We start from the raw sequence: 15,037 nt of genomic DNA on the forward strand, positions 1-15,037 counted from the left end.
TCTGGGGAAAAAATTCAGATGATCTGTTGCATACTCAAATTGCAATCTCTGAAGATGAGAGATTTTTTCCTTGAAGTATCAAGTGAGCAATGGTGGACACTAATTGAAAATTAATCTGTCTGATATTTTCACATTTTATACATAAAAGTAAATTTTAAACAAATATTCAGAAGTTGAAAAATCAAAATAACCTAATTTTTCCCACATTTTAGAGTATCCTCATAAATATGGACCACAAGGAGGTTGTGCAGATCGTTCTGTGTTTGAAAGAATGCAGAAGTACCAAATGACTGGTGTAGAGGAACCAACAGCACAGGTACAGCACATGGTATAATGGATCTTATTGATAAAATGAAAATTAAATGTTGATATTGCTCCTCTGCATGTGCCCAGTATCCCTTCATTATTTTCCTGGCCCACCTCACCAGCCCCCCAGTCAAAGTTGCCCATAAAATTTCAGGGGACTTCTCCAGCTTAACAAAAGTATCTGAAAAATCATTTTCCTGTCTTTAAATTGTTTATATTTCAAAAGGCTATTTAAATTTAGGTCCAAAAGTCTACATTCCTGAACACAGGTACAGTATAGATCCTGGTTGATATATATTATGTTCGGGTCAATGAAGATGCATATGTGCACAGGTACTTGGGTTTCAGTTGAGAATGTTTTTAGTACAGAACGGAGGTCTGGGTAGATGTTATCTCAAGGTCTTAGTTATTTGACTATTTTTACAGTATTATAGAGTGGCAGTAGTCACTCCATAATTAAGGTTGCAAATGAGTTTCAGTTACAAGTCAGGCTTTGCAGATTTTAGGTGGTGTAGAAGCAAACGATGTAGAAGCAACCTTGGCACTGAAAAGTTAGTGACATTGAAGAGCCTCTTTGTTTGGTTTTTGTCTGGTGACTAGCAATTCAGCTTTAACCCACTGAAGACTAACCAGCTTCCTAAGGTTTCTTGGGAGAGAGAAGAGGGATTGGCTCTTGAAGAGCAATCTACTGATTACAGGCCTCAGCGGACCCAGGAGTTGCTTATGTCTGCACGAAGTTCATTTTGTTACATGTAGATTCTTTGTACTATATCCATCACTTGGAATCTGAGCACCTTCCAGTGGCAAATTTAGGAACATGAGTGGAGTAGGTGTGGGGTCAAAATGAGCCTCAGAATGCCTGCAGCGGGCAATGGAAGTTTGAGTGGAAAGGCACTTAAAATTTACCCAATGTGGAACCCTACTACTTTGGTTCTCCTAGGATGCACAGGAGTTTAGGTGTTCCTTATGAGAACCTTGGGAGATCCACAGGAAGGAGAGGAGAATTGCCCCTCTGTGCTGTCCCTTGTAATCTCCTTAGTCTCCTAGTTTCTCCCCTCACTGCCTACATATTTTAGAATGTGCACAGAGGAGGGAATCCCCTCCTAACAACCTTAATATCTTCAGCAAAGGCAAAATACTCTTTAGTGGATATCAGGCGATGCACGGATGAGGGCTTCCACTCCTGCAGACCTCAGGAAGAAAGAAAATCATTCCAAGTCCTTTGCTCTGCCAAGTTCCATATTAGTTCTGAAAGACAAAACTTGATTATGAAACTCTTACGGCTGCAGATACATATCTGAGTGTTGCCTTTCAAGAACCTTTTAGCTTAAAAAAAGGCTAAAAATTAGATGAGGTTGTACTTCTTAAATACAACATTGCCTTCTTTAAAAAGAACCTTCACTCCACCCTTAGTAAAAACAGCACAGAGTAAACTAGTACGTGAATACCATAATCTCTGTAAAACTACTCATAGACTCATAGACTCTAGGACTGGAAGGGACCTCGAGAGGTCATCGAGTCCAGTCCCCTGCCCTCATGGCAGAACCAAATACTGTCTAGACCATTCCTAATAGTTATTTATCTAACCTACTCTTAAATATCTCCAGAGATGGAGATTCCACAACTTCCCTAGGCAATCTATTCCAGTGTTTAACTACCCTGGAATAGATTGCCTACATGTTCATATAATGTTAAACATAATTGTAATCTCATTCTTTTTTCCATTGGACTATGCCTTAGTTTAGACAATGGTTTGTGTGTCATTTTAGTAAGCACTAAAATTTTCCTTTAATATATTCCACCATATATGTTAATATATTTTTGGAGCTGTCAATGAGGAAATCTTGCAAATACAGCTAATTACACTTAAAACATTCTCTTTCTTCATTCCCTACATATTCTGGAAAGGGCCACAAAGAAAACTGCATTCTGTTCTTGAAGGGTAAAACCTAGTTCAGATGCTATTGGCTTAAATTAATTTTACTTTCAACAGGCCTGCTCAGTTGGGATTTGCAAAGTGCTTTAGTGTTTTAGGAGCCAGTCTTACTGAAAATCAGTGAGAATTGTGTTAAGTCACTAAAATGTTGTTGAGAATTGCACCCATGGTCCCTTATGCTGCAGTGCTTTCAACTTTATTTTAATTGTCTTAGTTAATAAGTCAACTTCCTAAATTGAGTCTTCCAAAACTGACAGTATCCATCTCAGATTCTACCATATAATCTCTTACATTATGGATTTGCTCTAAATCCTTGTCTCTAGCTAAAAACTTTCTTTCCAGTGTTAGGAATGTCCTGATGCCTAGTGTGGACAGTTTCAACTATCATGACTATTTTCAGAGCTGTCCAATAGATTTACCTTCAGTGGTTAGATGACGCTCTGCTGAAAACAGCACTGGCAGCCAAAACCCTATTTACATTGTGGCTCAAGAAATTGCTAACGCTAGTGCAGTTGAGGCAGTGCAGCTGGATCCAATGTTGGGAGCAGCAGGATTTTTTCCCCAAAACTGCCATGTGTAGACATGACCTACTAAATTATGATGAGCTATAAATAGGGGCCCTACCAAATTCATGGCCCATTTTGGTCAAATTCACAGTGATAAGATTTTAAAAATCGTAACTTTTGTGATTTCAGCAATTTAAATCTGAAATTTCACGGTGTTGTAATTGTAGGGAGTCCTGACCCAAAAAGGAGTTTGAGGGGGTGGGGGGGAGTTCCTTATTGCCATCCTTACTTCTGCACTACTGCTGATGGCAGCCCTGCCGTCAGAGCAGGGCTCCCAACCAGCAGTCGCCGTGCTCCAGCTGCCCAGCTCTGAAGGCAGTGCTGCCTTCAGCAGCAACGCAGAAGTAAGGGTAGCAGTAGCGATCCCCCCAACCCAAAACAGCTTTTTGGGTCAGGATCCCTACAATTACAACAGCTGCTGCTTGCAGGTTGCCCAGCTCCGAAGGCAGTGCAGAAGTAAGGGTGGCAATACCACAACCCCCGTAAAATAACCTTGCGGGCACCCCCCCATCACTCTCTTTTGGGTCAGGACCCTCATTTTGGGAAACTCTGGTCTCCCCTGTGAAATCTGTATAATATAGGGTAAAAGCACACAAAAGACTAGATTTAACGGGGGGAGACCAGATTTCACAGTCCGTGACGCATTTTTCATGGCCACGAATTTGGTAGGGCCCTAGCTTGCTAAGGCAAATGTGTTAGCTATCAGTGCTCTGAATGGCAGAAATAGTGGATGTGTTATTCTGGCTGTTTGGTAATACTTCATTACACAATCAAGCACATATTGGAGTGTTTCAGCTTATTCAGGTTAATAACACTTCAGATCATTACTACTGTAAGAAACAACCTTTTTGTTGTGGTGAGGAAACACTCCTAGAATTGATTTTTATATCTACAAACTGGATTTGTGGTGTTTATCCACCATTGCAGAGAGCTACATAGTTTTCTATTATGGTTTCCTAGATTTTAGAGGCATAGAATTCCTGTGATAATGATGGTTCCAAAACTTCTCTGTTTTTGTTGGCTATATTCTAAATTACGGGGATAAACTCACAGAGGAGTTACGAGTAAAGTGTGCTTATGAAGTAGATGACCTACTTGAAGACTAGCCTAGTTCAAGATTTAAGAAACTTTTATGTAATAAATAGGATAATATAGCTCTTCATCTGTTTTTCTCTTAAGAATACTGCACTCATGTAAAAGGCATCAGTGTTTTTAAATGACTTAATTTTAAAAAAATATGTACAAAATTAATGCTTTGTTACTTCCTAATTTCTGTATCTATAGAAACCCTACAAAGAACATAACATCAATGGTCCAGAGCTTTTAAGAAAAAAACGTGCAGCTCAAGCTGAAAAAAATACTTGTCAGCTCTACATTCAGACTGATCATCTATTCTATAAGCATTATGGAACAAGGGAAGCTGTGATTGCACAGGTATTTGAAAGCCTTTAGTCACTATTTCAGGAGTCTGTGTTCTTTTTCTCTTTAAGGGGGAATAGTCTAGACAAATGAATGCATTTTTATCATGGTGCTTTTCATGTTCAGGTCTGGATACACTTTTTCATCTGCTACTGCCATCCTGGCATTATTAAGGCAGCTTTCTCATTGACTCACCACAAGCGTACCAAGTGCCCAATGTTCAGAGGTGCTAGGCACTTGGACCTCTCTTTAATAGGAATTGTGGATGTTTAGCACCTGTGAAAATCAGGCCCCAAGCTCATAATTTGTTAAGAAAATAGTTCCTTCTGGAGATGTCAGACTTGTATGAAAGTCTGAAAACATAATATGTTAGCATTTCAAGAGGAAAGTTATACAGTGTAAATTCTGAGAACTTTCAGTTAATGACTGTGGGTATGTCAGCAATGCAGCTGGGAGCATGCCTTCTGGGCTGGGTAAACAGATCATACTATCTCTGCTGGAGCTAACATGCTGAAGCAGTGTTGCTATAGCGGCAGAGGTGGTGGCTTAGGCTAGCCACCCAAGTGCAAACCCAAGGAGTCAGGAGAACTTGAACTTGGGTAACTGTGAGTCTGTCTACCTGGGCTGGCACACATGTTCCCAGCTGTGGTATAGACGTGTCCAGTAAGACCTACTCCTGTAGAGGCAAGATGGTCAGAGAAGCAGTAGGAAGAAACCAAAAGTAGACAGTCCTCACTTATTTCAATGAATTCCTAGCTAAGAAACTTACTTTCTTGGTTCCTCTTATGTTTGCTGAAAAATATAGGTAATATGTTACTTCTTCTTGAAGTGTTGGGTAGCTTCACAGCCCACTTTTGCATCTAATTTAATGTAGATTATTAGTTCATTAGACTGTACCGCTACAATTCATTATGGGTAACGTTTTCAGAAATGCCCTAATCCCATTTTCAAGAGCAAGTTAGATAATTAGGCACCTAACTGAAAGTCAGTGGGACGTAAGAGCCTATGTCTCTCTTTCTTGAAAACGAGGCTTGAGCTCCTGAGTCCACAAAGCGCAACACTTCTAAACTTTTAACCACCCAGCTGCCCAGTAGGAATCCTTACCCCCAATTTAGGCAATGCATGGTGAGAGTTAGGTGCCTAAGAATGGGATTCAGAAAAGCAACAAGCTGAATGGGCAGCTGCCTAAGCTAGCCAGTAGGAAATACCAAGGAAAGGGGTGGGCTTTAGGCCCTGTCACACAAAGGTGGTTAGGCATTTCCCTCCAACCCAGAGTTAGATGCGTATTTCAGCTCAGCATTCATAGCTGTGAACCCTCTCGTGGAGTTGTGCACTGGGCTTTACAGTCAATCTTTGGTCCAATTAATATCTATTTATGTAAAGTGGAGCAGTTTCAATAGGATACATTGAATTAAGGCACTCACCTGGAATGTGAGAGAGCTGCATTCAAGTGCTTGCTCCAGATCAGGCAGAGTGGAGATTTGAAGATGGGTCTCTCCCGTCCCAAGTGAGTGCCCTAACCGTTAGACTATTGGACACACATCCACCCTTCCCATTCCTCCAAATTCCTGATCTGGTCAACCCTGGCTGTCTTTTTTTTTTTTTTTTTTTTTTTTTTTTTTTCTCTTCATGGTTTAGGTGTGCTCTGAGCATACCTAATAGATTGTCCCCTCCTTCCCTCCCCCCCTCCCAGTGAAATAGGCAGAGGAACGCTTAGTTTGAGAAGCCCACAGGTGTTTAGGTGCAAGCTAGGGCGGGCATCAAGCTGCTTTGGTAGCATCAAGACTTAAGCAGTTTTGTGCAGGCCCACTGGCAGGAACTTGTGTGGGAATTTAGGTGACTTCATTGTTAGACACCTGCTAAGTGGGGGTTTTCGAGGATCTAATTGATTCCTAAATATTGGACATAAGCCCACTTAAAGTGACAGTTAGGCACCGAAGTCCCTTTGTCACTCTAATCCTTAAGTCACTTTTAGGTGCTTTTGAAAACGTTATCCTGTATTCATATTTGCTTTCTAGTAAAAATAGAATAAAGTGCAGTGACAATTTACAATTAAATTTTGTCTAAAACTGTTCCAGCATATCATTCTTTAAAATAATACAATCCTTTGAGGATACTTTGATGTTAGGGGGGAATTAAATGGCTGTCACAAACAAACAAATACACCTCTACCTCGATATAACTCTGTCCTCCGGAGCCAAAAAATCTTACCGTGTTATAGGTGAAACCGCGTTATGTCAAACTTGCTTTGATCCACTGGAGTGCGCAGCTCTCTCCCCCACCCCCCCCAACCCCAAGCGCTGCTTTACCGCATTATATCCGAATTCGTGTTATATCAGGGTAGTGGTGTATATCATTGTTTCCAATTATTTGTACTGGGTGAGTAATGTTAATTTACAATAGGGAATATCTAAGATTTTTATGGCCTGAACTATGTCATTTACTTTAGGTGTACACTGATTATTCATTACGAGTACTTTATTAAAAACGCCTATCACATATGAGTGAAAGTTAATGCTGCATGTTAATTTGCACGTGAAGATGCTTGCATTGAAGTTTTCTTGTGTAATATAATACATAGAAAACATTTTTTGACTGAAAACACTTCAGCTTGTCTCTTTCTGATTAACAGATATCCAGTCATGTTAAAGCAATTGACACAATTTACCAGTCAACAGATTTCACAGGAATCCGTAACATCAGTTTCATGGTGAAACGAATAAGAGTAAGTAATTCTGTTGTTGCAGACGTATCTGTTGAATGTGAGGAATGTTTGTTTAAAAGAATTATTGTCATTTAACTATCTGCTGACTATGAAACTTTCATGTTAAAAACAGTCAGTTATAATTGTCCTCCTACCTAATTTCTTCAGTGCTCTTGCAATCTTAATGTTCACATTGCCAGGTCTTTCATTATAGCTCTGTGATGTTTCAATTCAGTGTTTGACATAGCGGACTAATTTAAGGGGACATGGCTTCTCATATATTGGTTATCAGCAGTGATGGGAAAGAAAATACAGTAGAAATATAGGAGTTTACTTGAGGGCTGTTACAATATTATTTTTTTAAAAACTGTTTATATTAGATGCTTTAAACCAATGGTCAGTGCAGAAATTTGCTTCCTAATTTTAAAGTCTGGTTTATCCTTAAAATGGTTCTTTCATTGGTGGGAAAAATAAAAATCAGTACATTGATATAAAGAAACATCAATTAGTTGTTAAAGGAGACATGCAAAGGAGAAAACTGTTGTGCTTGTTCCCTTTTTGTTGCTTTGACATACAAAGAAGGCCTGAAATTCTGTGTGTGTGATAAGTGGTGTGCTTAGACAGTTAGAAATGTGGGTCTTTTAAACAGGGTTTGTTTATGTAATGGGAGGAGAGGATTAATTCCCTCCAGCACAGGTGAAACTCTGACTCTTCTTATGCAAGAAGTTAGATTAAGTGATCTTCTTGGTCTCTTTTGGCCTTAATGTATTAATCTACCTTGGAAGGATATCTGACATTACAAGAGACCAACTAAAAGGGGGAGCAATTGAGAGGAAGGGATTTTAGTCTAGTGTTCAAAATATAGATTTGTTTTTTTTATCTTTGTAACGTCTATGTAACTAATATATAAACAGCTTGAGAGAAAGAAGATCTTTTTTTGAAGAGTCAGCACTTTGGCCTTTTGGGTTAAGGTGTGAGGTAACTCTCAATGCACCAGACCCCTGAAAAGTTCCTCCTGAAAAATAGGGAAGGTCAGACCAGACCGGATCACTTGATATACCTGACTCTTTTTATTTTAAAGATAAAAGATTAAAAGGCTGCCTTTATACATTATAAAAAAACAAAAGACCAAAGTGCAATTTTTTTTAAAAACTTCCTTTTGCAAATTGCCTTTAGGCCTCCAACTTTTAGATTGTTACATGTGAAATTGCTCTGTGCATAGTTGCACTTGTTGTTGTTGTTGTTGTGTTCACTTAAAAAAAAAATCTCTAATCAGCTTCTGCCTTAGTGCATGTTTGTGCTCAGAAAAATATCTTTGAGAGACTTTCACAGTATAATGAGCTGAATGGAATTTATGTATAGTCCACAATACTAAAACCTTGCTCTTAGTTTTATGTTAAGATTTAATCTGAGCATGCAGTTTTACTTTATATGGCACTTCTACAATTCTTTCTTGTTCTTAGCTGTATTGTGTGCTATGATGTAGCATGTGCCATCAGTGTACATTATAGGATGTAATACAATCCTTTTGCTCCAGGAACTTGCATTTAAAGTGTATATATATAGTAGTCAGCTGAATAACCCAGATCAAAGTTAATCTAAAAAATATAGAATTAAAGTTATAAATACACACTTTTTTTGAAGTCTTGTGGATGAAGTTTGTCTTAAGGAAGCATTTGAAGGAAGAGGAAGGAGGTTGTAATTTGCCACATAAATGCAGTTATGTTGTATTATGACACATGTTCACTTTAGGACTCAGGATTTTCCAGATATTATGAATTGATATGTAGCGTCTATAAATCTTTAGATATTGATGTTATTATTTGACATCATAGTTGGTGATAGGAAGTCTGTCTTAGCAAGCTTGTATTAGCCAGACAAAAGTGAAATGTCTGATTCAGTATAAATTTGAATTTACTTTTAGATCAACACAACTGTTGATGAGAGAGACCCTTCCAATCCCTTCAGATTTCCTAATATTGGTGTGGAGAAGTTTCTAGAACTGAACTCTGAACAGAATCATGATGATTATTGCTTGGCCTATGTATTTACTGACCGTGATTTTGATGATGGTGTCCTTGGTCTGGCTTGGGTTGGAGCCCCTTCAGGTAATTAATCCATGACTTCTGTAAGAGAGTACTCTAGCTGATACTTTTCTCCCTTTCTCCTACCTAAAAATACTTAACTGTTGACTTGACTGAAATATTTCCAACATTGTAGGTCTGATTCTTCACAGTTTGATAATGTATGATTTGAAATTATGTAAACATCAATACATCATGTGCCACTAACTATTTGAGTCATACAGATTCCTTTATTCATTGCTTTTCTTTAGAACAGAACCTTAATTCTCTGGGCAGACACTTGACTGGGTATTAGTGACCAATGAAATGAAAAAGGTGTCAGAAGTGCTTCGAATAAACTATAAGCAAGGCTTCTTATATTCTACAACACTCTACAGCCATAAAATTCACATCTTACCATAGAATTGTACTCCAGGATCTCTGGCTTCGAGCTCTTACAGATACAAATAACTTGGAAATCTGAACAGAGTATAAACCAATGCAGTGATGTCTGCAGAGACACTGAAACAATATCTCTGTATTTGCCCTTCCTAGATGATTTGTCTTTAAATTTCACTGACTCTGACCAATTTCATTTCAGCCATGTGTCTTAATTTTCAGTTTCTAAATATTTCCTGATAGCACTTTACTATGTCATGTCATGTGGAGAAATTTAGGAGTCTCATGATAACTTTCATTGGAGCTACAAAAATCTGCTATTCCAATAGTGTTTTATGTCTGCTCAAGTGTGACACAAGAGAACCTTTCTAGAGATTGACTTTCTTCATTGGAGAAATACCGTTTACCACCTGAAAAGGAAAATCTGTTCATCCATGTGGATAGACAACTAGCTCCCTCTGCAGAAAAGAGCCTGTATTGTTAATGTAAAACAGCAGTTGAATAATGTTGGAGGTCAACAAATGTCTAATGGATGGAGAAAACTAGTTGCAACATTCTTTCAGTCTAAGTGATCATACCTCACTTAATTCTAGAGTATTTGAATGCTAAATGGATGACCTACCATACTTTCCTGTTCTCTCATCCATTTTGTGACCAGAAAGTGTAATTCTTGGTCTACAGATAAAGTTATGCTTGGTTTGTCCTCTAATATACTCAAAGGCTTTTTCTTTAGACAAGTCTGACACTAAGACTGTCTCTTCATACTTCCGACAATACACTGTTGCAGTGCTGCCTTTTTATTGTCTTCTTGGACCACATCCATTACTTCCTAGTTCCTATAACTTCTTTGGTCAATCAGTTAATCAGCATAGATAAAATTAAAACTTTCACTATGCTGTGGATTTTATTTACAAAATTGTATTCTCAGTAACTTGGGTAGTTTTATCAGTGCTACTGTAATTCTCTTGATTTTTTTTTTAAATGTTAGCTTGGACTTCTCCGTTTGATTGCCTGAATGACAAAACTGTATTTGAAATAAAATACTCACTTGTGTATTTTAGTGTTTAACTTTTATCCCTTTACTTAGAAAGTCAGTGGTAGGAAAATTTCCTATTTGAAGAGAAACAAAGTATTTCTGATAAGTCTTCAATCCTCACGAACTAATCAGATAGTATGCAAAATAAAATATGAAAAAATCAATTGAATCAGTAGTTCTTTTTACATATATTTATATATAAAAAAATCTGTTCCGAAAAATAGTTTTTTGAGGCTTTAATTTTTTATCGCCAAAATATTTACATGAACATGATATTTTTACATTAGAAACAGATTCTAACTGAATAAACATAGAATATAGTTAAGAGAAGTTATTTAAAACATAGTTTTCTTTTCAAAGCTTAGACTTATTGAGAAGCAAACTTCTATAGAAGTAGGTGGAAGTTGAGGAAGAGGAATGGGTGAAGTCACTTGTAATTGAGAACGGGGACATGGCTAGTGAGTGGAATCAAATTGGAAGTTGAAGCAGAGGAAAGGATGACATTTAGAATTTGATTTGCTAGAAACTTCTGAATATGAGCAAGGCATGTGAATTAGTTAATCTTGTTCAGTATCCAACATTGAATTCAATAGGTGGCTGTTCCTTGATCTCACTGTAGTATATGTGAAAGCTTGCTGATCGCTAATGAAAGACTCTGCCATGTTATCTTTCACTGCAGCTTGTGGTATTTGGCAGCAGTGTCCTCTATTTCAAGGGAAGTAGTAGATGTCTGTGTTAAATGGTGACCTACATGGCCTGGAATTAAGTTCGTTGGTTCAACTTCATTTTCAGGAACATTAAAAATTGGAAATATTAAGCATATTAGTTTTAAAACAATTGTTCTTGAGTTGCCAGAAAATAACAGCTGCTGCTTTGGCTGCCCCATATTGCTTATTTGTATAATTGATCCTTTAGGAAATGCTGTGTTTGAGCTGTTTGGAACACACTGGATGCGTTAGTTTTACAAGATGAATAGTTTGGAACTGTCAGTCTGTACGGCATCTCTTATTCTTGGATATCTTACCAGTGTTGTATGTTCCCAGCCTGAGAGATAAGATTCTAACCTCACTTTCCCAATGTTGTGTCTATGCTTTGCGTAAATGTAAATTTTTATAGACTTCTTATATCTCATTAAAAATTCCGACTGTGCAAACCCAGGCTTGTTACAGTGTCCATGGTTCCACAACAGTTTATTAATTACATCATGTCTAAAAAACACGAAATAAAAGTTAACTGTAATTATGAAAAGCATTTTTTTTGCATTCCCACAACTAAAAAATGTTCTCATTGTGTTTTGGTTTTGGTTTTGTTTTTTTAAATATTCACAAGAATCTGACCAAACTGCAATTTTTTTTACTGTTTAGGAAATGTTAACAATTTGACAAATCCTGGCCATGTAAATATCAGAAACAAAACAATTATTAAAACAATTTTTGTTTAATGAGACACACAGGAGTATAGTCGTCAGATATTTCTGTTTAATAGGGTGTTGTATTACAGAGTGAGCATCATTAAAACACCTGTAATATGCCATTTCTACTGATTTTTACTAAGTTGAGTGAAATCTCAGTGTACATGTTTAACAGGTCAGGCGTGTCTATCAAATGTTAAAAAAACTAGATAGGTGTACTAGATTTTTTGCAGGGGGAAGTACTTTGAGTATTGAATAAAAGGTAACCCTTATCTATGTATCTATCTGTCTTCTATCTCTTGCTGGGTACATAGTTGGTATGTTAATTTTTCTATAACCACAACCTCCTCTTTTTTTTTTAAACCATTCCTCTATGACTGGACTATGTTTCTTTCTCCAGTGAGAGGCTACCAATAGCCAAGCAGTTACTACCAGATGAGAGATTAATTCTTCATTTCTTCTTGTGTGACCATTTCCACTAGAAAGACCTAGGAAGATTACCGAGAGATCATTTGGTAATAAATACTCAACGATTTGTGATATTTGGTTGTGGATTGCATCCAAATACTCTTTAAGGACTGAACGGAATACCATATATGCATAAAATCTCTTTCTTCACCACAGTTTCTCTAACACTTATTCCCATTCAATCTATATATATCTTACAGCCTGTTTGGTTTGAAGGGCCATTGAAACAGTATCTTCAAGAATTTTTTATTGTGCGTCAGACTGAGTTACTGGTCCTCTTTTTTTCCAGACTAAACCCCCTTTCTCTGGGGTAATTTGTCTATCCACATCCTTTCCCCCAGGAGTCATATATGACCTTATTTTGGTTAGGAAAGCTGTCTGCAAAGATTAATACAGATTGATTATTTTTTTGTTTCCTCATTGACCAGATGCCATCACTTCTATTTGTTAGATTTCTGTATAAAACAGGTTTTCTAGAAAGTTGAGGAACATAATATCTACCTTCAAAGTACTAGTGCCAGTTAAAATTAGTTGTGATCTCTAAGTAAGTTAGAAAAGTTTATTTACTGAATAGCTGGCCAACCAGGTGTATTCTGTGGCTCTCCCAATCTTTGATGCTCTTTGGTTTGCAATTTGGGTTAAGATCTAGAGTATTTGCAATGGATGTGATTGGCGAGGGAAAATAATTTCTCCGATTCTATCCCAAACCCATAGAGTAGCGTTTGCTAAAGGATGTGTGTAAACTTCTGGAGTAGCCTAGAGATTTACACTGCCACAATTTTTCTGTTCAATAAAGACCCAGTGTTTGTCTAGGCACTCCCACTTCCACTCCTGCTTTGAGCTGGCTGGCTTGATAATACCATAGATCGGCAGTTCTCAGACTTTAGTAACCTGAGGACCCCTATTTTGATTTTAAATTTTGCTGTGGACCCCCAAGCTGCCTGCTCGGCCCCAGGCCCCGCCCCCACTCCACCCCTTCCCCCAAGGCTACACTCTGCCTCTCCTCTTCCCTGCCTCTTGCTGCCACCTCCCCCAAGCACCTCTGTCTCCCTTCCTCCCCCTCTCTCCCAGCGCCTCCTGCATGCTGTTCCCCATCATGCCGGAGGCACTAGGAGGGAGCAGGAGGAGTTGATCAGCTGGGCCTGCAGACCCCTGTTTGAGAAACGCTGCCATAGATTATTTGGAGCAGCTAGTCTACCCTGTTTAATGGAGCTGTACAAAGTTTCTGCACTCGCTCTTGGCCTTTTCTTATTCCATGTAAATTGTAACAGTATCCTCTGTATTCCTGCTAGGTTTGTATCTGGGATAATCATAGAAATATTTTGAAACAAGAAAGATAGCAGATATCCTTGGGTGTTCTTCCCAATTAAGAAATTACATACTTCCCCAGCACTCCAAATCTTTTTTCATTTGCTGAAGTAATGGTTTAACATTTAAATGATAGAAGCTCTTGTAGGTTGTTTGAGATTTGAATTCCCATGTATCTTATAGAATTCGTTTCCCATTTGTACCCAAACATTTTCTGGAGGAGTGACTTTTCAGAGTCTGGCAGATTTATAGCTAGTATTTCAGATTTGGCATAATTTTATTTTAAATCTAGACTTTCCCAAAATCCTGGGTTGTTTTAGCGAATAGTTTTAGAAAATATTTGATTTAGATAAAAACGTTACATCTATATATGCTATTTTCTGATGTGGTCCTGCAAGTTTCATTCCTGTGATGGATTTGTTGTCCTTTGAGCAAAAGGCTCTGTGGCCAGTCCAAAAAGTAGGAGAGACATTAGACATCCCTGCCTACTCTCTGGGTAATTCAAGTAAAGGAGCTATAACTCCATCAATTCACACAGCTGTTTTTGGGCTCATATCAGGAACAGTTATTCATTTAAGGAACTGGGGGCCCAAGTCCATATGGGACAGGACTTGAAACAGAAAGTTCTACTCTATTCTATCAGACTTTCTCTGTGCCTAGTGATATAAAAAAAGAGCCATTTATTTTGTTAACTGCAGGCTACTATTTTTGATCATTCAAATTTCATGACCAATTTCAGCCCAGTTTCTCACCACAGGTTTTGATGGTATTTTTGTCTGAAAATAAATCTAATGTAAATTTTATAGTCTACATATTTATAAAAACGACTATCAGACTACACCTTTGAGTTTTTGTAAACAATAAAATCACCACTCACCAGCTAAAAACTAATACAAATGTTGAGAGTTGTGATCAAATTGAAGTAAATTCATTTAAAGCTATCCAATACCTAGGTAATACTCTCAATACCTACTTGTGTCTTAAGTATTGAACACATTTTCCCCCAGCCACATGACTTTTCTATTCTTTCACTGTTGTGTCCTGTCCTGCTGATGACAGTGTTGTGTGGTCATTTTCAGTAATGTCATGCAGAGACATAGGCAGGGATAGAAGTCCATAAAAAAACAAATGTCACAGAGAAGGTAGATAGGGAGTTTCTGCTCTTTGTCTCGTAACAAAAGAACAAGGAATGAGCATTCAGTGAATTAAAAAGCTGATAAATTAGGAAGAGAATACTTTTTCACATAATGAGTAATTAGTCTGTAGATCTCATTGCCATAGGAAGTCATTGAGGCAAAGAACAACTGTTCACCAAGATTTAAAAAAAAAAAAAATTGGACATTTATGTGGATAACAAGAATGTCCAGTATTATAATCAAAGCTTACACATTTTGGAAGGGATATTAAACCCTCTCATGCTT

At 37.7% G+C, this 15,037-nt stretch overlaps 1 protein-coding gene across 2 annotated transcripts in view; it reads left to right on the plus strand.

Moving 5' to 3' along the window:
• Positions 1–15,037, plus strand: part of ADAM10 (ADAM metallopeptidase domain 10) — a 107,268-nt gene that overhangs the window by 66,814 nt on the left and 25,417 nt on the right. For both annotated transcript variants that reach the window (XM_050967958.1, XM_050967959.1), the window contains 4 exons: positions 213–316; positions 4,093–4,242; positions 6,860–6,952; positions 8,856–9,039. In XM_050967958.1, coding sequence (XP_050823915.1) covers positions 213–316; positions 4,093–4,242; positions 6,860–6,952; positions 8,856–9,039 — 531 coding nt within the window. The remainder of the gene's footprint in view (positions 1–212; positions 317–4,092; positions 4,243–6,859; positions 6,953–8,855; positions 9,040–15,037) is intronic.

The sequence above is a fragment of the Gopherus flavomarginatus genome, chromosome 9, assembly GCF_025201925.1.
Source record: "Gopherus flavomarginatus isolate rGopFla2 chromosome 9, rGopFla2.mat.asm, whole genome shotgun sequence".
Classification (NCBI taxonomy): Eukaryota; Metazoa; Chordata; order Testudines; family Testudinidae; genus Gopherus; species Gopherus flavomarginatus.